The sequence below is a fragment of the Nanorana parkeri genome, unplaced genomic scaffold (genome assembly GCF_000935625.1).
Source record: "Nanorana parkeri isolate BGI_ZX_2015 unplaced genomic scaffold, ASM93562v1 scaffold1603, whole genome shotgun sequence".
NCBI classification, from domain to species: domain Eukaryota; kingdom Metazoa; phylum Chordata; class Amphibia; order Anura; family Dicroglossidae; genus Nanorana; species Nanorana parkeri.
Window position 1 is genome coordinate 286,662 of NW_017307871.1, and position 26,539 is coordinate 313,200.

The 26,539-nt window shown below is 39.8% G+C and overlaps 1 protein-coding gene across 1 annotated transcript in view; it reads left to right on the forward strand.

Moving 5' to 3' along the window:
- The window catches only part of NEDD9 (neural precursor cell expressed, developmentally down-regulated 9), a 38,098-nt gene that overhangs the window by 9,760 nt on the left and 1,799 nt on the right, over window positions 1–26,539 (forward strand). The window contains exons 2-5 of the mRNA XM_018570825.1: window positions 2,197–2,613; window positions 20,824–20,922; window positions 22,174–22,263; window positions 23,541–24,683. Coding sequence (XP_018426327.1) covers window positions 2,197–2,613; window positions 20,824–20,922; window positions 22,174–22,263; window positions 23,541–24,683 — 1,749 coding nt within the window. The remainder of the gene's footprint in view (window positions 1–2,196; window positions 2,614–20,823; window positions 20,923–22,173; window positions 22,264–23,540; window positions 24,684–26,539) is intronic.

Sequence of the window (26,539 nt, forward strand, 5' to 3'; positions counted from 1 at the left end):
AAATTTTGAAGTTGTGGTTATTCAGGAAAAATAGGGAAGTGAGTAGAAAATACACCCAGTTAAAGGGCAGTAGGGAAGTAGCCACAATTCAGCCAGCACTTTGTTAAAGAGTCACTGTTTTTTTTTAGTAGTGTGCAATCTGAAAAATAAAAGCAGGAAAACAATGTTGCCAAATTGTAACAAGTTTACTTAATCCTAATGAGGGCCTTTCACAGGGTTCTGTTCATGCCAGCTGGACTGCTAAGAACTGATAACATTGTATAGTAGTGTAGTTTTACCACAACAAATTATGGGTAAGTTGCAGTTCTTTTGCAGGTGTAAAATCGGATGCTTTTAGGAACAATCAGACCAAATAACCGGAACAGAAAGGAGGGGGTTCTTCTCTCGGAAGTGTAGCCCATTAGTTGAGGCTAAGCATTACTTCCAGTACATACAAATTATTCTAATAAATAATGTGTGCGATACCCCTTTTTTCACATCCCCTTTTTTCTACGATGTTTAATATACTTTTATTTGAAAAGGAAATGTTCCACACTGTTTTTTACCCCGCATGTACTAAAGATGAATTTCATTGATGACGGCTTCCATGATTTTCTTGTATACTTCCAACCACACTGATGATCAAGAAGCCATCTCGATCATATATGTCTAACGGAAGTTTGATCATATAGATACATAAAAATAAAATGCATCTCATTGATGACAGCTTCCATGATTCTCTTATATACTTCCATCCACACTGATGGTCAAGAAGCCATCTTGATCATATATAGAGTATGTCTAAAGAAAGTTTGATCATATAGATACATAAAAATAAAATGCATCTCATTGATGACAGCTTCCATGATTCTCTTATATACTTCCAATACTTATATACTGCAGCAAGTGAAATACAACAGCTGGGCTAAACTCAGCAAGTTCACCTATAGGCTATGCTGCTTGTATGCTGATAAAGTTTAATATTAACTGGATTGTACCTTTAAGTTCCTTTATAAGTGGTGAACCGTATGAGACTCTCATGATTTCATAAAGTTAACTTAACATAGAGGCTAAGGGTGGCCTTTGCGTGAAAACTGTGGAGGTGGCTTGCTTGTCCTTGGTAACCTGGCAATAAAGGTGAAAGGCCAGCTCTGTGACAATATACTGTAGATCATATCAACAAAGTCATAACTTACTTCATTTGCATAGTACGTGAGCTTATGCAGCTTTACCAGTTTATGTGTACTTTGCTTAGAAAGGATTGCGATACAGCCTTACAACTTTCTTAAGTGAATTATTAACAAAATGGAATTGTTTTTTTATAGAAATTCCTGATTTTTTGTCTGTTCCACAAGAGATCTTTAATGATCTTGCTTCAAAAATGGGCCCATTCCAGAAGAGTTGGTATTATAAGCTAAGAATTATTGAATGCTGAACAAACAGGAAATACCGCATTTATCATTTTTATATTGATGTTGAGTTATTGTCACATATGTTAATTTAGACATGCAAAAACAAATAGCTGAAATTCAAGTCAGTCTGCTTGCTGCAGATTTAGCTAACGGCAACAATATGTTGTGGGAATATTCACTGTGAGACGGCATTATATGCTGATTTCAACTGTGTTCTTGTATTGTGAATCAGGTGGTTACTAGTTCAGTGATAAGAACCTACTGACTTTTTTCACATGGGAATATGATAAGTAATGATACAATTCTTGCTATCAGGCTGACTTGCAAAAACTTGAAACAGTGGCTTCGGCACCAGTGCAGAGAGTATGTTAAATGCCGTGCTATATGGGCACATGTCTGGTTTCTTGTTGCCGTGCCACTGCCAACCGAAACCTAAAAGAAGAACTATGGACAAAATAAAAAATATATAAATGGTGCAGCCTGTCACTAGCATTAATATGGCAGTTTTTGTTTTCTGAAATCCATGTGTTTTTGACCTGTTGATTCTGCGAGTAGATCTGTTGATTTTACACTTCCTTTAACAAGGTGACAATGCTGTGTGTTCTGCAGTGAAATCACAGCAGCGTTGCCACCCTGTGGACCGGGATTTTGTGTATGAACATGTAGTTTTAGGTGGACATTAACTAAGCGACAAACAACTGAAAGCCCAACTCCAGCTGACTTTTTTGAAACAGTTACATTAAAAGTGACATAGATTTGTTGAACGTAGTAAGCATTTTACAATATATTTTCTTCTTTTTTTCAGAACCTTATGGCAAGAGCGTTGTATGATAATGTGCCAGAATGTGCAGAGGAATTATCATTCCGGAAAGGAGATATCTTAACAGTCATTGAGCAGAACACTGGAGGTCTTGAGGGATGGTGGCTTTGTTCATTACATGGACGGCAAGGGATTGCACCAGGAAACAGACTGAAGCTTCTCATAGGTCCAGTGTCTGATGCTCCTAGACATGACGTGCCCAAACAAGAAGCATCACCACAACCTGGCTATCAGCATCAACCTTTCCAGGGACCAAAGTCTTCATTTCCAGATCCTGTCTATCAGGTGCCCCCATCTCACCACAGTCCAGCTATGTTTAAAGCCTATCGGGGTCATGACTTAGCAGATAAGAAGCAAGGAGTACAGTTCATGGAAAATGTGGATGGCTCTCCAGGCAACAAAGTAAGTATATATCCATAAAGAGAGTAGTTGCAGTACACAAAGGAGACTATTTATCAATGTTTTCACCTAAGATTTGCATAACTTTCACCCTGGGTTTCGCATATTTTTACCCGAGATTCAGCTTGAAAAGTGAGTGAGTCTTTGATGAAATTTGTGAAACTTGGGTGAAAACATTGAGAAATAGTGTCTATTTTACTTGCTTCATATATCTCTGAGTCAGCCCTTAGGCCGGGTTCACATTTGTCCAGTGTATTTTGAATGGGCTACCAACACACCCCAGTGTGACTAAAACCGTATCTTACCCTTTTTTCGGGAACTGAACCATTACGGCACAATTTAGTGCAGCTGTTTTGACTTTTGTGTTGAAATGAAGAAACCAACACATGTAACATTGCATTGCCACACTGTGATAGCTTAAGCCCGGCTTTAAATTTAATGTGACGTAGGTAACAATGCAAAAACACTAAAATGCTTTGCTGCCCACAGAATGATACTAATATTTTTTTAAGAGCAGCTTTACAGAAATGAAAGTGCATATAAAGTCAAGACTTTTTTTGTTTTGCATAGCATGGGGAAGGATTAGAACACCTTTAGGTTCTTTTTGCTGTTTGTGTTCATGTTGGGGAGATTCATCCTTACTTTTCCCAGTAACCATTGTCCCCAGGTTTGAATGTGAGGAAACATTTTTTTTTTTTTTAAACTACATCAGGAACATAGGGGAGATCTTCCAATGGGAACACTTGTGCTGATAACTATCTAGAGGATTTCCCTTACTTTGGAAAAGCTTCCTCTTGCTTTGTATTCTGTCTAGGGGACAGGAAGTGAAGCAAAATCTTCTCAATAGGACCCAAGCAACGAAAAAAGATCCAACAGGGGTTTCAAACCTCCCCTACGCTATCCAAAACTAACAACTTTAGATATACTTTAATGATATAAATTAAGGGATTTCCTACTTTCTTGATGATAACAGGCAGTATAACAACATTGTGTTCCTCAGGGCCATGTTAATTTTACTGTGGCCATTGCAGTACATAGCATGTTTATAAGTAGTCGTGGGTAACTGCATTCAATGGCTGACTAGAACTTCCTCTATTCAGGAAAAAAGTGAATACAAAAAAAGCTTTACTGCAGTAACATGAAACTTTTGACCTTTGTTTATTAAGCCTGCTGTAAAGATTAACACATTTTAATCCACATTGATTAAAAATTAACTTATGCAAAACCAAAGAGGGAAAATGGTGTGGTGAGGCTTATACTGTATAGACAATCAAACGAATAAATCCCTGTGGGGTTCAACTCCCAAGTTACTTCAAAGTTAAGGAAATATATATTCCCGAAAAGAGTAGATCACCAACCATAAATGAACAATACAAAGTAATTCTTTGTAAAATACACAAAACACACAAATCTTAACACCTATACCTTCCTAAAAACACTAAAAAAATGTAACCTCATACAGTAAATGTATGCACAAACCACCATGGTTATAGGGATACTGTATATAAATCAGATCATGTAAAGGATATATTTACATATATATATATATAGGTGCTGTTTATGATTTCGCTTACATTAGCAACCATGAATGGCAAGAAGGCTGATTAATGTGATATGACAGTTACTGTTATTTTATATTATGGCCAGGGCTGTTCTAGGCAGACTTGCCTTGTGTTAGGGCGCAGCAAGAATGTGGGGGCAACTATAGCAGAGACTTAGTAAAATAGACTTTTTTGAGGATCTGTTTGTCAGTGGATTGCTTTGAAATAAAGGGCTGAGTGTCTATCTTAGCACTCCACATATAAATGGGTTCCAATAGTTGTAAGAATTAGAACTGCAGAGTGTTGATCCGGGGAACATTTGATTGCCTTGGGGGAATCAAAAGGGAAATTTTCCCCTAGATCAAATCAGAAGATATAGATAGATAGATAGATAGATAGATAGATAGATAGATAGATAGATATTAAGCATTGTATGAAGTTAAAAGTTTTTTAGTGTTTTTAAGAAGGTATATGTGTTACGTTTTGTGTATTTTGTATATTTGAATTAAATAAATATTTGGTATTGTGAATCTAATGGTTGGCATCCCTGTGATGATCTACTCTTTGAGGGAATATATATTTTTGAACTTTTAGAAAATAACTTTATTTGTTAGGATGAGGCATATCCACTAAAAGCCAGTGTCCAATTGGATGTCTGACACCCGATCTGGCTGATAACCATCAGATTAGGAAGCAAACATAAATGATGTCTTTGGGCTAAAATAAACATGTGCAGCCTGCCTTCGCACCAAGCGATGACCGGGGAAGAATTGATCATGATGGATGGAGATATGTAGATTCCTGGAGTTAGGATAGTGGCTGGGATGGGGATGTCTGCTAATAGATCATTCATCCATGTTCACCCAGTGCAGCTGTTCATGATTTTGACACAAAATCATGAACAGCGTCGTTGTGCCAATTTTGTGACAATGACACCTTCCAATTATCATCTGCCATGTCTGTGAGTACCTTTGTGGTACCTTGTCCTGTTATACACCTTTTTTTAGCTAAAGTTTCATGTGGTATATGTTTACTTTTCTTGTGTTTTTGAAAAGCTTGGAAAAAGATATTTGCACCCTGCTTATAAGGATTAGTCTTCAATTCCAGCATCAATTATTTCTTGGCTTTAAAATCCAATAAAGTCTAAGTACTTTTGGCTCCATTTCACCTTTAGTCAGCTGTTTGTTGGAACTATGAAATTAAGTTTAAATAATATCAGCTGTTGACTCCAAATGAAAAACAAAACTTTTGGCTTTATAATAGTGTATGTTTTACGCTCTTCCAGCTTGGATGAACACATGTACATTTCAAATGTTAACAGACTTCATGAGGGTTAATACTTCTATGTTAGGCTACAGCTTGATTGCCAAAAAGCTATGATCCGTGATCAAAGTGGACCTATATGTGACCCACTCAAGCAATAAATTATTTTGTGCTAAAGTGACCCAGTCACTACAGGGTCACTTTTACTAAAAGCCCACCTGCAAAAGAAGCTGCCACTTCTCCGCTTCCCAGCCGCTGCACACATTTGCCCATCAAATGAGTCAAATGCTTGCTCCCTCCACTGTCCACTCTAGTTTATTCCACTAGCTACGTCATTACAGAATGTAGGAGCCAGCAGGAGGAACCACAGCAGCTGGTGGGTGGAGCAAGCATTCGACTCATCTGGTGGGGGGAGCAAGCATTTGACTCATCCAATGAGATGTTTGCGGTGACTGGGGAGCAAAGAAGCAGCGGCTTTTCATTATACAGGCCGCTGGAAATGTAGGCATATAATAGGGATGAGCTTGGATTCGGTCTGAACCCAGAAGGAAGCTGTCAGTGCCAGGCCAATCAGCTGTGGCCAGGGCATTCCCCGCCCCACCACTGCATGTAAAGAAAAGAGTCAAGACATTGAACTAATGTGGCCATGAGCCCATATAAGGTCAATGATGTCAGCGGCATCCCACTCTTGTGTTTACATGCAGCCTCAAAGGCGTGGAAAGCCTTTGGGCGCAGCTGATTTGGATGGCACTGACAGCTTCAGTCCAGGTTTGGATAAGCTGATGTTCGGTCCATAAATAAACACTTCCTTTACAGTTGGATTTTTTTTAAAGTGACTGGGCTACTTTAAAGTAGAACTCTGGGAAAATGTTTTGTTAACCCTTGCAGCGGGGCTGGGGTTAAGTGCTTGTTTTTGTCTAGGTGCTAAAAAAAAAAAAAAAGCTATGCTCACCCAAACCATGGAGCCGGCTTGCTGCTACTCCAGTCCCTGAAGCCTGGCTCTTCCTCTGCTGTAGCAATGGTATGGCCCTTGGCGTCCTGTGTATAGAATGTGATGACTCAGGGACCTTAGACTGCTGCAGTGGAGGGGTAGAGAAGCTCCTGGGATCAGTCTAAAGGTGCCCATACACCTTACGACCATCGCAAGACTTTTGTCTTGCGATGGTCGTATGCTTATTGAAAGCTCGTACGATCTGCCCACCTTGGACGGGCAGATCGTACTTGCGATCATCGAAAGCCCGCCCCACTGAGGCTGAGGCTGACCGCAATGCAGAACGGGCAGTGTGCGCGTGCGCACACCGGCCCGTTCCACAAATATTGAAGAGCAGGCTAGAAACCCGCTGACAATCGTACGATTCTCGGCGGGTTTTCGAGCATAAAGTCGGCTCAGAGGATCAGGTGAGAACTTTTTCTTTTTAGCACCTAGACAAAAATAAGTACTTAACCCTTGCAGTGCCCCTTTGAAAAAACAATGTGCCCAGAGCTCTGCTTTAAAGAAAAGTATCTTCTCCTTGCCAGGGATATTAAAATAAACAGTGCTAAGCAGCCCAAGAAAAATACTGTACTTCTCTGAACAATGGTAGGTTTCCTTGCTTTGTTCTACATAACCTGTGCTGTCAGTCATCACATTATAGAGTGGGGGGAGGGGGGGGGGGGGGGGGCTGGGCGTAGACACAATATTTCCCGGGGTATTCTGGCCTGCTCATTAGCTGCTTTCCTTTTCCAACGAAGGGATTAGAAGTGACAATTGTCTGTGTTTAGTGATCTCTTCAGTTATTGGTTGTAAAAGTAGGTCTTGTTTTTCAATTAGACTACGCTTCTATAAGCATTAGACTTGACAGAGTTTTTGTCAATATGTTTTTGCCATTCCTGACTGCGCCAAGCAGACAAAGGCAGGACAGTGGAGGATAGACTTGGCTGCTTTTGCCGTTTAGCCTTTGAACGGCAGCTTATATTGGCAGCGAGGTCAGACATTTTCCTCTCTAGACTTAATGCTGCTGCTTGCAGACCTTTGTAATATTTCTTGTGGGACTTGCACTCCAGACTACATTTTTTGAAGCCGCTATAATGCATATTTGGAAAACAGAGGCTCACATATGGAATTTCTGTTTCATAACACTTGCTGAAGCTCCTCCTGTTTTTGATCAAAGCCAGGTGGCGGATTATTTTTCAAGCAGTATACATGAGCAGTAGGAAGATCAGCTCTAGAGCTAGTGCCTTTGCTTACAGGTCCTTTCCGTGTAGAGCACCTTGGTTTGTTCATGTGTTTCTATTAGTTAAGAGTGTCAGCTGGGTCCTGCATAGCACACAATAGACTGTGTTCATAAAGAGTGAAACACACAACATGGCATCGTATGATCATTTAAATCTGAATTCCATGCAGGACAAGCAAATCCTTTCCAATATATCCTACTCCTACTGTGCTGTGTGTATTTATTCCATATCTGTGCAGTAATCCGGTGTGGAACTTAGTACAGGAGATTCCGGTAATAAAGACCGGTCACTTCTGCTCTCTTACCTTGTACAGGGTGACTGGTCTTGTCTCCGGCGACCTATAGTGGGTGGAGCCTGCTAGGTCCCTCCCACAGCTATACTCTATGCATGGGCTATATACAGCACAGTGTTGATATCACTACCACATTTCCAAGGTAATACCTGGGTTTATAAAGGTATTTGGTGTGCACCAAGTGGTTTTATATCCTTTGTGGCGTTTGAGAAATATAGTTAAATGGAAGTTTTTGACGGTCAAATTTAAGCTTTAAGATCATAGGGAAATTACGGGAAGCACGGCTGTTGTCCTTTATATTTGACTCAAATACAATTACTTTATTTTTTGGAATGAGATCAAAGGGAAAGGAGTACAGTAAACTCCCCGTTATCTGGCATCCACGGGGATTGGTAGATTCCGGATAAATTTAGTTTCTGGTTGTTTGAGAGTAACTATTAAAAATAGGTCTAACTAATGCCATACCCTATACTATACCATACCATAAACTCTGTATTGACTTCATATTAATATTGAAATGCAGTAATCAGAAGTAAATTAAGACAAACGGACACACAATCATTTTGTGGCTAAAACATGCCGCAGATAAGCAGGATTTTTTTTCTGGATAGATGAGAGTCCTGGTTAGTTGAATTCTGGATAACAGAGAGCTTACTCTATATAGCTTTGCACAAAATAATGTTACATTTAACATGTACAATACCTTACAAAAGTATTCACACCTCTTTGTGTTTTTCCTGTTATACTGTATTAAACCTGAATTTAAAATTGATCTTTGGTAGATTGTAGCACTTGATATAGCGCAAGGGTTGAAGATTTTTTAAAAATGGTTTTGCCTCAATTATTGTTTGTGTCACCATAAAAATAATTTTTGCATCTACAAAGTGGTAGGCATGTTGGCATAATACACCCCCCCATGCCCCCCCCAGAAAACAATTTCCAGGCTGTAATGCAATTAAACATATACAAAATAAATACTTTTGCAAGGCACTGCATTTAAATATTTGTTTTATATGTAAGTATATGTGATTTTTTTTTTGTGGTAACTGGACCACTTGTGTTAGAATTACGTTTATGAACATCAGAAATAAATGAGCATATAGTTTGCAGAGTTATCTGAAACTAAGCAAAATGCAGCAATTATATGGTGCTAATTCCTGATAAATCCCTGCACATTGAAGAGGGGATTAGACTCAGCATTACAGAGACCTTGAGGCTTGTTCAGGGAACTTGTTAGGTTTGGAGAAAGTTGACATATTATACTCATCCATCTGTTACTTTGGAATGCAATAAAGAACTGATGAAAACCACCAACAAGCCACAGTGTGACCTTCAGCCAATCCTATACAAGCGAGCACATTACTGCTGAAAAATGGCATTTCAAAAGCACCTCCGAATACCTTTGATGGATCTATTAAAAGCATAAAGAGGCAGCCATTTGAGGCTTAAATATTATATTTCATGATCATTCAGCCAACTTATGCATGAAAGCATGGTTAGGATAGCCATACATGGCCTGGTAAATGAAAGAAATGCAGCAGTTTTAAAGCTGAACTAAAAGAAGAAAAGAAACACATTATTGTAGCTCTGTAGTTTTTAATAGATCATTAAATAGATTTTTAAACGTGAGCAGTGTAAGTACCTGAATTTGACTTGATATCAGTGTCTTGCAATCCTCTGTAAACAGCACTCAGACTGGAAGAGGGAGCAGCCAGACGGCTGTGTTGTAGTACACACATTCTAACAAGGAGCATGCAGAGAGATGAGCACATCAGTGTGCTGTTTCTCCTTCACTGGCCACTTCCAGGTTGGGGAAGGGACAAGATCTTTAAAGGAGAAGTATTGATAGTGTAAAATATACAGTATTCCCAATTCTTAAAGCCAGTGTGGGACACTGCAGCTGTCATACATCAGCTCTATAGATTGAGAGCTGAGCGATCAAGAACGGCTGATTTCTTAGCTCACCGTCTTCTCCCTGCAGAGAGAGGTGACTGTCACCGCTCTTCACAAGGATTCCCCCCTTCCCTCTCTGTTCCTCCTGCGCTCATTGTAGAGACAGACGGGGAAGGGGAGGGCACAGCTGGCTCTGGTTCGGGAGAGGGAGAGCCAGCTGTCAATCAGTCAGCAAGGTGGATCCCGACAATATTGTCGGGATCTTTTCCGGCTGCAGCGTGGCTCTGCGCTATCAGCAAATAGCAAGCAGTAGCTTGTTAAATGCCGATTTTGGGTCACAGAAGAATATTAGTAAATGTCCTCCTGTGACCCAAAAGAGGTCTAAAGCCAAAACAAGTTTGGCTATAGTGCTCTTTTAAAGGGCTGATGTATATACGTTCCACCCAGCGTATAGCTGAGTAAATGCCGTTTGCGGGGCAATCCCACCACTAGAGCCAAGGAGCACAGGAAATTCTGCAGCAAAGAAATTAGGTAAATCAGGTCACCAGCATTGCCAGACAGGGCGGTGCTGTGTGGCAGAGCTATGTAAATCTCAGGAGAGGATAGCAAGAAATACAAATGCTTTGACAAGTAAAACATATATGTATTTCATTTGTGTATGTAACTGCTTGGAGTTTATCTTTAAAAATCATTAGCAGTTATGTAAAGCTGCTAGCATTTCTGATTGGCAGAAGTGATCTTTATCACAGAAAGATTTTTCTGCTTCTTAAAAAAAATCATCCAAAATAGAATAGACGGTTCCCTTTTCACCAGTGAAAAGGAAGTAAAGTGTTTATCACGAGTGCACTGCATTCATGCATACGTTGAATTGGGAAAACGATCACACACTGCATGACTTATTCAAGGATAACCAGTTACAGTATCTTGTCAATGACCATTCTTGGTGAGGTCTGCGCACTAGTAAGGCCACCGTTGAAGTGACATGAGCTCCCATAACCTACTGATTTTCTTTCCGTTATTGGACAATACAGCAGCAAAGTAAAGCTGGCCATACGCTGTTAGATTTCTGGGCTGAACAAGAGAAATCTATAGGTTCCCCCATCCACGGTATTGATAGAGGAATTTCCCCTGTTGGGTATTGAATTCCAACAGCCAGCATCTGCAGCTAGAATACCCAAACAATGACTGCAACTGTTCGGCCAACAATTTTTCAGTCGAGGTTTGTTGAGCCGGGTGGTGTTGGCACATCGATTCCTGTGAATCGGCTGAAATTCTAACAGTGTACGGCCATCTTAAGATAGGGTTGATTGGTGGCCAATTATTTTGAACAAGCAACTGGGAACTTTTATCAGCAGCCAAGCATTCTATGCTACCGTAAAAGTAAAAACCAACAAACAATGCTGACGCTCACATTATAGAAGATGTCATAGTAGAAACTGTAAAATTGAACAAAATATGGTAGCTGGACTGTGGCAGTGACTTTGTGGTTGAACACACTGTTACTTTAATATTGTAAGGCTCATTCATTTATGGAGGTGACTTCATAGAAAAGATATTTGTCACTGTAATATAAGCACTACGCTGTTCTTATTATCACAATATGATGGAATAGTCCTAAGGTCTCAGAGATAAGAGCAATGACTATGCTGTTTTCTGCTTTCTTCTCCAATCAGAGCCTTTCCAGGAAGCCGGTGCGCCGATGTAGTTGTGTAACAAGTGATAGAGCATGGAAATCTTAATTACTCATACTGCTATTGCTTGCAGTTCCCAGCCAAATGCTTCGTATAAGAATAGATCTGGCAAAAAGACAGGGCCTAGTGTATTACATGGTGTTATACTGCATTGTATGTATTGACCAGTGGTGCCAAAGTATAGGTCACAACTAGGCTTTCTTGAGACCCACGTGCCACCTAGCCAACTAACCATTTTATCTCCAATTCACACCTGAGCTCTTTGTCCCACATTTCTTAAGCTTCACAATGTTCAACATGAAGAATCCCATTATTTTCAATGGTGCAAGTTCACTCCTGACCGTCTTGTCACACGTTTTCTCAAGCTTGACAACACCCAACATGAAGAATCCCATTATTTTCAATGGTGCAAGTTCACTCCTGACTGTTTTATCACATGTTTTCTCCAGCTTGAGAATATCCAACATGAAGAATCCCATTATTTTCAATGTTGCAAGTTCACTCGTGAACATTTTGTCATGCGTTTCCTCAAGCTTGACAACTCCCAATTATAAAGATTGCCATAATTTTCAATGGTTCCAGTCAATCCATCAGCATTGTGTCCTTTAGTGCTCAGAAAAGCACATGAGCTTTTTTTTGGCAGAATCTTGCATTTTTGGCACTGTAGACTTCCATTGGAGAGACTGAAAAATGCGCACCTAACAACTGTCTTCTCCTCCTAGTAACTAGCTTTCCACTGGCTAAAACAAAAGTGCTCAGGCTTAAAAAAAAAGTCTGAAATATATGCAAACAAAGCTTCAAAATTGCCTGTTCAAGTGTGAATGGAGGCTTAGGCTGTATACAGATACTAATGCAGGCTAAATGCTCACCCATGATTGGGAAAAGAAACAAAATCAGAAAGCATCATGTATCACAAGACATAGGATGCTTACACACAGATGTCAAGACCCAAAAAGAGGGGAAAACAATGGTGTTGCAGCAAAATGTGAACACTCTACTTTAGCCCAGAGGGGCAAAGCCTTATATACAAAAAATATGGATGAACGGCTCTCATTCAGAGATGCTTTATTTGTCTGTTGTTATGTCCTTGGTGGTTTTAGTATATCCCCATTCATTAGGGCTATAAAGATATTATGTAATAAACAATATTAATCGCATGAACTGAGACAAACTCACTCACTGTATCTGGCATGTATGTGGCCTTTTAAAAGCTGAACCCTGGGATAAGCAAATATTGTCTTAATACATGCGTGTTCTTACTTGAATCTTGTTGTGTTTTTTGTACTTCTTCCAGATTTGTGCAGTAATCCAGTGTGAAACATTGTAGGATGTTGCCGTAATAAAAGACCAGTTATTGCTGCTCTCCCTCCTTATGCAGGGTGACTGGTCTTGTATCCACCCCCTCCTGTAGTTTTTCCACAGACAGCCTGTAGTGGGTGGGGTCTACTGGGTCCCTCCCACAGCTCTGCTCCCTGCCCAGGCTATGTGCAGCACAGTGATGGCGTCACTGCTACTTTTACAAGGGGGGTTTGCAAAGGTATTTGGTGCACACAAATTGGATTTATACCCTTTGTAGCTATTGAGGAATATATTGAAATGAAAGTTTTTATGTGCACGGAGTTCAGCATTAGTTTGTATGGTAGGACCTCTGATTAGCACAACCGATCTTAAACAAACAATGAGAAATCCTTTTTGGAATAAAACCCCCTTAAGTACAAATGAAAACATGATTTAGTAATGCAATCTATTAATGCGAAGTGACTAACAGAAGCTGTCCACATTTAAGTAAGCACTTGCTCTATTGGCCTCCCAGGGGCTGGTTTTATTCCTACGCTTGTTGCTATGTGAGCAAATAGACTGAATCATTACTACGGCCAGATACTTGTTGCTTTTTTTAGCCTCTGAGTTTCAGAGAACAAAGTTAACACGGTTCACATTTTTAGCCACACAAGAGTAATATTCAGCTCGAGTGCAAACACAGCTAGCAGGATGCAGAATTCAGGTCTGGAGTAAACACCATATGTCCCTGACCATTTGGGCGTAGAAGATATTCTACTAAGTAGCACAGCAATGTAAATACTTTTAGTGGCTCAGTATAATTATATGAAACACTGTATGCAACAATATTTATACTGAGCTATATTAATGAATCTAAATATGAAGTTGCACAATACTTATTTATAGCCAGTGCTGTGAATGCCGTGAATGTCACAACACGGAAGCCAGTTTAGCTTTTCTGAAGTAGTCTTATGATCAGTGCAAAGGGGGCTAACAAGCCAAAAGTTGAAGGGCCAGTCCACATTAAAGCAATATTTTGGATATAAGTAGAGTCTGATGGGTTGCTCCAGCCCCTTGCTTTTTATATGTTTGTGATACTCCCTGCTATAATTTACCACCCTGTTTCTGTGCACATGGGAGTGTACCAGCACTTCTTGTGTTCTTTATAATATAAAAGAAACTAAATCCTGCTGGGAGAGTTGGAACTCCCTATAATAGACACAACAGATGTCTGGACCCAGAAAATCAGATTTCACCAAAAAGGGCCTGTTCACACCATGTGAGATTACTGGCATTCTGCATCGGACTAACGTCAGTCACCACCAGGGCACATAGACATTTGTTTTATATGTGTCCCATACCAACCACAACACAGTGGGTGGTATGGTGGGCTGCGGTAAAATGCTGAGAAACAGCATTTTACAGCAGTGCACTGGATGGTACTGGAGGTCGCCGCACGACAACGCAATGTAAAGTGCTGCTTTACAGAGCCACAAATGGAGTATACACTTCGTACACTCCAAATAAAATTAAGAAAAGAAACACAAAAGAAAACAGTGCCACTTTAAAAGAGAGTGCGTGTATCCTTTTTGTCTCCCGCCTCTGACCTAAGCGATCTCTTCTGCAGATCCGTACTTACCACGATCCAAAGGCACAGTTCCTCTGTTAATTACATTCAAGTGCTGCAATGCTCCCCCTGCTGGCAGCACCTGCACATTACAGCCCTATAAACTCCTATGGGGTAGTTGCCCAGCAGGGAGACAAAGGTGGCCAGGAGAGGAAGACTTGCAACGCCAGATGTCAACAAATGGGAGCAGCAGCTCAAATCAAGTATAGACCTACGAAGGGCGAGGCTGGGATCATTTAGGTCGGGGGAGGGGTGCAAACAAAAAAAAGTTTTGGAACTTTAAAGCTTGTTCTGATCATTTCATCTTGGCTGCTGTTCTGTAATTTATGGGTTAAATGAATGGCATTCATTGAATAGATGGGTCCTGAATGTTCTGTTCTGTCCTAAGTGTTTGTACAGCAAGTGCACCTGCTGTTTGTCCAAGCCCTTCTGTTTCATTGGTGATTCACCTGGGGCAGCTGAAAAGCTTTATTGAAAGCCTTCTGAAATGTTATTTATGTCCTTGGCTTATTTTATGACGTGGGTTTTGTAGAATAAAAAATGAGCGCTTGGTACATATTATGTGATACTTGAGCCAGATGTCATTTATATGTGTTATAAAAAGGGTTACCTTAAATAAATTCAGTATTCTCAATATCACAGGGACATCTGTCCTTGTTATTTGGTGTCAGCATGGCAGTCTCGGAACTCTAACAACATTTAGAAAGACGCCCCAGAAAGTGTAGTTATGCATGCACTTAAAAAAGAATAAAGGTGGTTTATTTAAATAGTGCTAGTGTAAATATCAGAAAGAACCACAAACTTGGATGATGGTGTCAAACTTGTGGCTGTGTTGTATGCCAGAGGTGTACCTATCACAAAAGTGGTGGAAAAGAACTCCAGGTATTTTGGCAGGTAAAACAGTTTGTTCTCATGTATTTCAACAGTGTATTTACCTGTTTGGCATGTGTTCAGCGTAATCAGCTACATTCACCCCAAACTGATACAGTGCTTTGTCAGCTGTTTATACCTCTACTTGACTTCAGTAAAAAATTATTTCACTAGAGTGTACAGACCTCCTATGTTAGCTACCATTACCCCTGGTCAGTGTAGTCAGCTCCACTGCTGAATACATTGTTCACTCCTGTAAACTGCAAGATGCCAACATACATTTAGCATGGAAATATTTGCTTTAACTTTTCTTAAAGAGAAAAAGTCACCAATGGGCATTTAAATCTGAATCCACACACCTAAATTGTTTATAATATTCTTATCGCTCAGGGATTGCTTGTTTTTTGATTATTTACTTGTATTCTCTCCTTGTCAGAGCAGAAATGTCAGGCTGTAAAGCGTATCTCCTGCTTGAGCTCAGTAACAGCAGACTGTCAAAACTGTCATATAACAAGGGTGCGGTCAGGATTCATTGAAAAGAAAGCTATAGACTTTGTTAATTTCGTGTTCGTCCCTCAGCTCAGGCAGTGTACAGATCAGCCCCTACAGCATGACACTGATCTGACATTTCTGCTCAGACAGCAACAGAATACAAGTTGCTAACAGCATATATTGCTATTGCTCAAAAGTAAGGCTTCACTATTTTAACAACTTAAACTCAGATTAAATAGTTATTCCTTACTGGTTCTCTTTAAAAAAAATCCTCTACTCCTATCTTGTATGGAAACATCCATGTGCTGTAACCTCATTATGTGCTTCATGCTGGCAATGGCAATGCAGCCTGGAGAATGGCATGGAGAAGTAAAGGGTTAATGTGTTCCCATGTGTATTGGGCTATGCAGGTAGTACACTCTTTCAGCTGTCATAAAAGTCTTGGAAGGTGTTAGGAGCACACGTCCAGCAGACCATTTTTGTGCTGGTTTGCGTAGGACCTTTCTCTGGAGACAAACATTGTCGTTTCCTCATGCTTCTAAACTGTCATTGATGTGGATCGGGATTTCAAGTATGTCCCCCATACTCCTCAATGGATTGTCACAGCGTTGCAAGCCTGAATCAGGAAAAAAGCATAGGACACAGAGGGGGCTATTCAACAAAGCATTTGTGACACTTTTCTGGCATTATGTCCCTGTTAGAAATTCATAAAAACCATGCAACTGTTTGCTTGCTATTTCCGATGCGTGCAACAAATTCAGGTAGTTCTTATGTGCAAAACGTCTTCATTCTGGTGCTATGGCTACAACAATTTATTTAAGAAATACCGCCATATCATATCAGTTATAAGAAAAGTGGAGATCAATGAAAGTGGTGTAAATGGTGTTACACAAGTAAAGCTGGGTATACACAGTTATATTTCTTTCATTAAGGCCTCATTCACACTGCCGCACTTATGCGCGCGTATACGTGCGTATTGTACCATATGCAACAGAGATGTGTCCGGGCAGCGTATTTACGCGCATATACGCATGTTTACGCTCATATACACGTCTATACGCGTGTACATGCGTACAGCACATTAAAAATTCCATTACGAGTGATGCATTCTGGGATTGCATATAGTGCATGCATATACGCTAGTATATGCGCGCATAGACACGTATATACGCAATATACAATTTTGCTTGCGTTATGTGTGAATGAGGCCTAAACGTGCAGGCTGAATGAAAAACAATAACAGATTCCTCCATCTAGCTAAATAGCATGGATGGAGGGATCTCTTGCTGTGTCCTTTGTATTCTGGACGGCAGATGATTGGCTGCCGTCACTGCTCAACCAAAGATTTCCCATCTGGCTCCTGCGATCTTCTGATGTAAGGATGCCTGACAGAAGGGTGTAGACAGGGCCACCAACTGTGCGAATTTGTACAGCATATAGCCGGCTTGTGTCGCAGATAAAATTCTGTCTGAGACAACTCTGCGACAGATACATATACAACTTACTGACAGTTAGGTGAATCTGTTGCAAGTTGCGTCATTTTTTGCATGGACTGGAGACATATTTTTATTCAATTTCCTTATGAATTCCAGGGATAGTGCAACAGGAGTTTCATCTCTTCTGCTTTATATAAGCAATGATATATGGGAAGAGTTACAGAGTATTGTACCCAATCATGTGCTCAAACATTCTTTATATACCACAGTTTTGCAGCTAACTTGTGGACCCAATCAAACTATACTTGCTGTAAAATGTGTGGGTGCGTAAAAATATATTTACTAAGAATATAATTGGATAGGACAGCGTTGCCATGTCAGGCACTGCCGCACATAAACCTCAGTGGCCAGTACCCGTGACATTACTAGACACAACACCTGCCTCCATCTATAAAGGGTGACAGCAGAGGTCAAATCTTGTTCCCTCAGATCTGAGGCTGGTTTACAGGCTGTCACCTTGCCTTTCAGATGTTTGGAGCATGTCCAGTAGCGGAAAGAAATGATTTGTTTCACTATTATTTTCTCACACAACATCCCTCATTGTTTCCCCACAGTTTCTGCCTGAGAAAATCTGTCTTAATGGCAACACCAGGAACTGAAATGCGAGCAACAGGAAGTAGTGTAACCTCTGTGTACGCTGAGGTACATAGGAAATTACACAGTACAGACTATTTCTTCAGTGTGGGCAGATACTGTAATAGACTGCTTTTATCTAAGCCTCGGCATTCTTTCAAAGTGTACAACATTGTCCTTTTTGTTTCTCGCATTTCACTATGGACGCATTGTTCAGAGCCTCCTTTACATCAAGGACACCATGATATGGTACATTTACAATGAATTAGTAAACTGATGCTAATGTTGCCACATACAGGGAGTGATAGATTACAAAACATCTTTCTCTTTTAAAATGTGCATTTTATTTTTGAGGCTTTTTTCATGCACATTTTTCTACATTTTTGCTTCACCATGATAAAAATCATGGCGAATTCTACATTATTATATAGATGAGATGTGACGTATGTTCCTATCTATGCTTTTATTGCATTTTCAGACCTAGTATATATCACAGACTATCTAGGCCTGACTGCTGATAAATAGTTATATTAAGCAAACAATATATTTCAGAGCTCCTAAAAGCAATAGGAGGCTCCATAAAGTGTATCTAAGCCCAAAAACAGAAATGTCATATTTTGCAGCTTACTAGCCATGTTGTTGTGTAGGCCTTTTTTCCCTTTCTTTCTACGTTCATGCCTGTAACTTCTCCACTGTGCCTTAACGAAGAGCCATGGTTGTCACATAGGTTGGTCTTTAAACATGTCTGCCTTTCTTCATCTTCAATACATGGTGAAATGAGGGACTAATAGTTTATAAATGAGAGATGGTGAATAACACATTTTCTGTCCCTGTGTGGCTTCACTGGGTGGCTTCCCTCACTTCTCCACTGTATCTATAGAGGGAGGCATGGTTGCTGGACTTCAAGCATTTCTGCTTCTTCATTACGTGGTCCCTGGGTGGCTTCACTGGGTGGCTTTACTGAGTGACTTTGCCCTCCCCTCCACTGTGTCTATGGAGAGAGTCATGGTTGCCACCAGAAAGGACTTTAAACAGTTCTGGATTTGTTCATCTTCATTACATGGTCCCTGGGTGGCTTCAATAGGTGGCCTTACTAGGTGGCTTTGCTCTCCCATCCATGGTTGCCACTAGGCTGGATTTCAGACATTTTATTCATTAAAAAATGCATCCCTCATCAGTACCTGTAATGCCTCGGATTACAGGGTGTATAGACAACTAGGATGCCATGGTCAACATATAAAAAATAGCCAGCACTGCAAACTGAAAAATAACTCAATTCTTTACTGAGATCATGCATGCGAAAGTACCCAAACCAACATTATTCCACCAATGTTTTGGAGATGAATAGGTCACCTTTCTGAAGTTGAGTGACGTTTTGAGAAAGGTGACCTGTGTGTTCCAGAAACATTGGTGGAATGAGGTCTGTTTTTGTACTTTTGCATTCATGACCTTAGTAAAGAGTTGAGGTACTTTTTTAGTTTTGACTTTAAGCATGTGTGCCCTTTGTTCATCTCCATTACAAAAGAACAATTAGATGAAAACTAATTCAGCCACAACATCGAAGGACTGATAAACTGCAATAAATACATTTGGGCTTTATTATCCGTTAGTAGGCCATCTGAACAACACATGCGTCATGCAGTGGTCATTGCAACTGGAGCAGCTCCTGCCCACTGCTCATAGCATTATGTAAACTCTACAAAAACTAGTTACAGCAGATTCATATCCACAAAGGTTGAGAGCCTTGTGTTGAGCGCGGTTTGATACAGCCAATGTTCAGTGACCATCTCCACCTGCTGTAAAATGATACAACACTGCTTCAGTGCAATATTTTTTTTAACATATTATCTAACCTATATATACTTACCATGTAAGAATTCCATCTTGAATCTGAAGGACTCTATATTATATAGAGTCTTTATACTACATGAACCTGTCATATAGCTTAAAGCTGGCCATACACTGTTCCTGTAAATCTGTGGTTTCCCAGCCGGTAACTCTGGCAAAGTTCGACTGAAAAATCAAAGGAGCTAGGAGAGAAGTTATCAGCCGAACAGTAACTGCATCCAGTCGGCAACATTCACCGTTTGGATATTCTGACAGTTACGGGCGCTGGATCTCAGAATAAAATAGCCAGCAGGGGAGATTCAAGTGTTTTTCTTTAGTTCACTATGTGAATGTATGGCCAGCTTAAGACATAAGCTTCTTGTAGAGTTGTGATACAGGCCTGCTTACTTAGTATTTGGGTTAAGGCATTATAATTATCAGCAGCCTCTCCGGCGGTTTCTTTTGTTGCACAAGCAAGTGATTATAAGATTGGAATGTGCTGTTTGTTCCACAAAATGACTACAGGAATTTAGTGGAAACCTAAATAATTGAAATGGCAGGGAGTTCATTAGCATAGAAGTCAGGAAGTACATTCTAAGCGAGGCAGCACATATAGCCAAAGAATTTTTCCTTTTACTGGAATGTCCCTGTTTTTTATTCATTGGAGAAAAAGTTTATAATGAAAATATTCCCCATTCTTGAGATAGCATTGTCATCCCACAACTGTAAATAAAGGAACAAGGTTATAATGCTTTTTTTAAATATACCATTTGCTGTGAATTATAGAAACATACCGAATATGTTTATTGGCATGATATGGTAGGAATAGATGTAAATAATTATAATCAGGGAATAAAATCTGCCTTTTTTTGCCATGGTTAGTTGATTGCTACCATTGCTATCATTTTTGATGTGTCTGAAAGAACTGACTGTGTTTCCCAACTAATAACCACCACTGAAAAAATGATGGTTGAAATGTAACTGGTTGCTGGAGAATCGCAGACAGGACTTCTTTTAGTTAAGGACTGTCTCCTGTAGTATATATACATTTTATACTACATACTGCATTACATATACAGTATATTAATACTATAAAAAAAGGTATAACTTACGATTTTAAATACTAATTCTGTTTTGTTTTTTTTATCTGTTTTAGGTAATGAACCCAATGAGGCGTTCTCATGGATATAACTTTGAATCTCCTCCCGACTGGCAGAACAGTGTCTATGATACCCCACCGGCTCGCCCTCAAGGGGTAGGTACATAAGGGCATACTCAGAATATTTGATAGCAGAAAGGTTTATTTATTATTACATTTGCAGAATTTGTATTATTTATTATTAAATTAATATTTGCAGAAGTCATCATTTTTCATCAGTTATTGCATTTGTTGAACTGTTATCCCCAAGAAGTGCTGGAAACTAAACACTGATTCATTTGTGCCTCTCTGGTGGATATATGTATAAGTACCAAATGGGTGTAGTTGTTTTACTGCTTTGCGTTTAACTTACATGAGCTAAACTGGACAATTTATCTTAGCACTACGTGCCTTTTCTTACTTAAAATTACGAAAGGCACCTTTGAATATGAGATAATGATCAGGTGGCAATTCTCATGCCTACGGGTGTCAGCAAATACCAGTAAAGAATTCCCCACCGACTGTGTTAACTAACAATTAGTATAGGTACATAAGGGCATACTCAGAATATTTGATAGCAGAAAGGTTTATTTATTATTACATTTGCAGAATTTGTATTATTTATTATTAAATTAATATTTGCAGAAGTCATCATTTTTCATCAGTTATTGCATTTGTTGAACTGTTATCCCCAAGAAGTGCTGGAAACTAAACACTGATTCATTTGTGCCTCTCTGGTGGATATATGTATAAGTACCAAATGGGTGTAGTTGTTTTACTGCTTTGCGTTTAACTTACATGAGCTAAACTGGACAATTTATCTTAGCACTACGTGCCTTTTCTTACTTAAAATTACGAAAGGCACCTTTGAATATGAGATAATGATCAGGTGGCAATTCTCATGCCTACGGGTGTCAGCAAATACCAGTAAAGAATTCCCCACCGACTGTGTTAACTAACAATTAGTTGGGTTTAATTATATCTGCTGGCCCCTGTTGTTTATTTCGTCAGTAGGAATGTCTGTCTGCCAGGCAGACTTTCCTCATAGTTATCTTTCACAATCTGGTGATGTGAGATTGTGAATAATTGGGAAAACTTGTTTACTAAAAAATAGGTTTCTCCAGCCAGATAATACTTACATGTCCAAGTGCCGCTCGAGGCCAGCTTAGGTAATTGTGTCTGCAAGTTGTGGATTCAGCTTATTCTGAGGGGCCTCAATGCTAAAGTACAACAATACTTTAGCTATCAAATCCAGAAAGGACACTTACTACACATATCTAAGTTTCCAGTGTCGTTTTTATTTTTTACAAACTCTGTAACTCTAAAGACTATGAAAATCAATCTAGTTTATCCAACTTTTTTTTCCAGGTATATGATGTTCCACCAGCTTCTAAAAATAGCATGTGCTCAAGTCCAGCCAGAGAACAAGGAATTTATGATGTTCCTCCTCCACAAGCGGTAAGGATTTGAGTTCTCTCTTCATTATTCATTATTTTAGTCTTGGTTATCTATGGTGGGAGCAGTTTGGTTATTCATGGCAAGAATGAGGCACATTTTTACTCACAATTATAGTGATATTTGATAATACTGACATGTGACCTATCGATTTATGTAGTGTGATTTTTTTTTTTTTTTAAATGGTCCAACATAAAGTTAATAGTACTGCTGGATAAATTAATGATGAATAATCTAGCCTTCTTAAAGCAGATTTACACTTTTGCAGCAAAATTGGAATAACGCCTATTTTATATTTGTTACATGTTCCTATTCACAGAACATCACTTTAAAATAATATTTAAAAAATTGCTGCTTACCATTTTACTTGCTTTAGTACTTGTTTTAAATCTTTTTTAGCTTTCTCGTTTAAACGGGCTGGTTATATGACCAGAATCTTGGTCCTTTTGTCATTAGTGGTCTCCTGAAAGAAATGATCAGCTAGTTTGAACTGTAAACCTCACACATTACCAATGATTAGGCTTTTTGTCATGAATGTATCACTGGAGGGACCCTGAAGAAGCAGTTTCTCCAGGAAAGGTAAGTATCTTAGTCCCCTTTCACACTGTAGATCAGGAGAGGATCCATGATCGGAGAGGTACAGATTGCATGTCACTGCTGTGACATCTGCGTCCGCCCAGTTTTTTCCTCCATTTCAAGATGAAATGACCGGACCACTTGTCGGTATATGTCAGGGAATATGTCAGGGAATCAGATTACCCCTTATCCGGTACAACCAAGTCTATCTAGCAAAATGGAACACTGTTGCATTTGTTGTTCTGAACCTGGCTGGACCTGGGGGCAACCCGATGTAAACGGACAGCTGTCCGTTTCGATCCGGCTGCCTATAGACTTACATTGGGCAGCCTAAAAACTGACAGGCGGACCTGATCAGACCGGCCGTCTGAAAGGGGCCCTAGTCGTTCTGTCATTTCTTTATTTATTAACCCCAGAAAAACTGTTAACATTTGTCTATTTGAGTATTAAGTCCACACAGACCTGGAATAGGGAAACAAAGACAGTTAATTATGTTGTTTAAAGTGTACTATTAAGGCGTAAAATATTTATTATTTTTCTCTGATATTTTGGTGGACTCTGACAACTGAAATAGTCGGCCACATAAATGACAGTCTAACATCAGTAATTGAAATAGTAGGCTTGCTATAAACTGATATAATTCTGAATTAAGACAGTTGATTTGCTATATACGGTAAGTAATAATCTTACATTTTCTCTTGCAGATCTATAATACCTTGCCTCCAACTAAGGATACAATGTATGACTTCCCTTCTTCAGCAAAGCAAAAGCTTGAAGCAACATATGACACCTTGCCTCCAAGTTCAAAAACATGTCAAGAACCATGTATGAAAATAAACGGCCATTTACACTCCGAGACACCTCCAAGGAAATCCAGCTTATATGATTTTCCTCGTAACCAGCAAAATCAGTCTGCATCTGAAGATTATGATTTCCCTCGAGGAGTCCATTTCTCTTCAGAGACAGGAAGTTTTCCTGATGACCAGGAAGGGATCTATGACTTCCCACCACAGGTACAGCAGGACTGTAAAGGGATTCAAGATGCAACTGACGGCGTAAATAGACTTTCATTCTCTAGCACTGGAAGCACTAGGAGCAACATGTCTACATCTTCCACAACCTCCAAGGAATCTTCTGTGACATCCTCGCCTTCTCAGGACAAAAAACTCCTGATGGATCCTGACTCTGCTATTGAAGTGTTGTTGAAGCTCCAGCAAATGGTGGAATGTTCTGTCTCTAAACTGTTGACATTTGTCAATGCTGAGTGGCGTTCTTACGTTTACATGGAAAGGCATGTTAATGAAATACATTCAGCTGTAGACAAAGTAAAGCAGACCCTGTTTGAGTTTCTCCAGTTTTCAAAAGGGGCTACCGTAAATGCATCTTGTGTGTCAGAGCCTGGGCTTTATAACAAAATGAAAAGAGAGTTGCAGAGACTGGAGGACTCTCACCAGATCTTAACACAAACCAGTCAAGAACTCAATAATTGCAACTGGTCACTCAATGTCCTTTCTTTCAATAAAGCCGGCAACAAATGTGACAGCCTTGAAAGGTTTATCATGGTTGCTAGGACCATTGTGGATGATGCAAAGCAACTCACAACAACGATTAGTATTAATGCTGTGCATTTATTTAAGCATGTTCCTGCTAATGTGCAAAAAAGAAGACCTTCGGAAGTAATCAACAGTGTTTCGGAAATGATGTACAATGACTCAACAACTCATATTGTACAAGATGACAACAAACAAGCTTTTCCGCATATGGTGAAAGAGCATAACCCTATTTTCATGAAACGGGATAGTACAATGAGAAGCTGGATGGATGACTATGATTATGTCCACTTACAGGTAATTTTGCAGTGCGGTTATATCCTGTTTTAGTTTAGCACAGTCATTTTTTTGTAGAGCCGGCAAGAGCACTTCTAGAAGTGTTCACACAACCATCAATGCGCTATCCTGTGACTGGTTCTGTAAAGGTTTTAGAAGGGATACACTGTCATGACATTTATATTGACTGAGGGAATGCACAGCATTCTCTTACACTTAGTAAGAAGGTTTTCTGAGGACCTCAGCAGACCACTGGGACACCACGTCAGTGGCATAAATAGTTTACAGTGTCACTATTTTGGACAAAACCTATTAAATTCACTCTTCAGTAAAATCACTATTTGAAATGTAATTAGTAGTTCTATGAATCCTTATAAATAATATATACTTCCCTGCTCTTAATAATAGTATATGGAAACATAATACATTTCATGTAAAAAGTACCGGTCTCCAAGTGCATTGTGGCATTACAAGTGAGAATCAGTGTGCAGCTAGAACTGGTTACTAATTGAGATGTGGAGGAGACAGTTTGTTCAATCCAGTAACTAGCAGGATTTTTTTAGGAGTCAGTTCTATTAACAATAACTAGAGAAAACCTCAAATGTTAGGTGTCAGCTGTAATTTTTTAATGAGCATTGGCTCCCTGGCTCCTGAGATTTGCCCAGCCCTGTTCTAAATTATCAACTTGCTGTTGCAGGTCCAGTCTGTAGATTGTTCAGCTTACCATCCCAAAATCTTTTTTCTCAACAGACACAGTGTACTAACATCCCATTAGATGTAACCTCTTTTTCTCCTAAGATTTGCAGTCCAACAGTGCCGTTCTACTTTAACAAAACTCCTGAAGCCATAGAAGCCATAATTAAAGATGTCACTTTTTTATACACTTGCTTGATGTGTTGCCAAATCCTTCTTTTCATGATGCTATGATGGTATTTTCTAGTTTCACGGACACTAAAATTAGAGTTATGTTTGCATGCATAATGAAACTTCAGACTTTTCATATGCCTGTATTTGTACAGGATTTTGTTACAGAAGATAAGATAATAGATAGTAGCTAATTTATTCTTTATTAAAGCCTAATCTCAATTTAGGTATCTGTTATTCGTTAATAGCAAATGTATTAAGTTGTAATATTTTAAAACTATTCTAAGATAGAGCCTACATGATGTGTGCAGTACAGGTAATTAAACCATAGCTATGCCATGGTGAAGTCCCCTTTGGCGCAAGAGAAACTTGCTTCACAGTCTGTGGATTCAGAGGCATCACTAGGGCCAGGGCTGTCCAATGACTCCTATTGGGGAGTGGCCGGGTGGTGGGAGGGGTGGCCACAGCGTCCCAGGTTGCTAAGAGCTCTTAGCAACCTGCGACTGTATGTGTGGTGCCAGAGAGCGCACTGACATCACAGGTTGCCAGTTGCTGAGCGGGAACGCTCTGGCTTGCGTCCCGCCTAGCTCCCGGCAGTCAGTGAGCAGGGTGTCCACCACCCTCTTCGACAAATCAGCCATGCACGCCTTCTCTCTGACCATCCCTGACAGAACCCCCCAAAACACCCCCCTAGAAGGACATCACCTCAGGCGGCAATTTACCTAGAGACAGGCTAGGCTAGAGCCATGATCACAGTCTAAATAACTACTAGATCATAAATAAAAGTAATGTAATTTCATGTTCACTTCCACTTTTTCCTCTGAAAAAGCTATCACAGCTATATTAATGGAACAAGAGTCACCTTCAACTTGGTGCCTATGCGATTTTGCCACCCAAGGCTTCAGCCTATTCGGGTTTCCTATGGATCAAGGCCTGGATGGATCATCAGACTGCAGGCCAGTGACAATGCAGCAGAGTCCTAAATCCCCTTGTGGCCTTTTTTTGGAGCCATG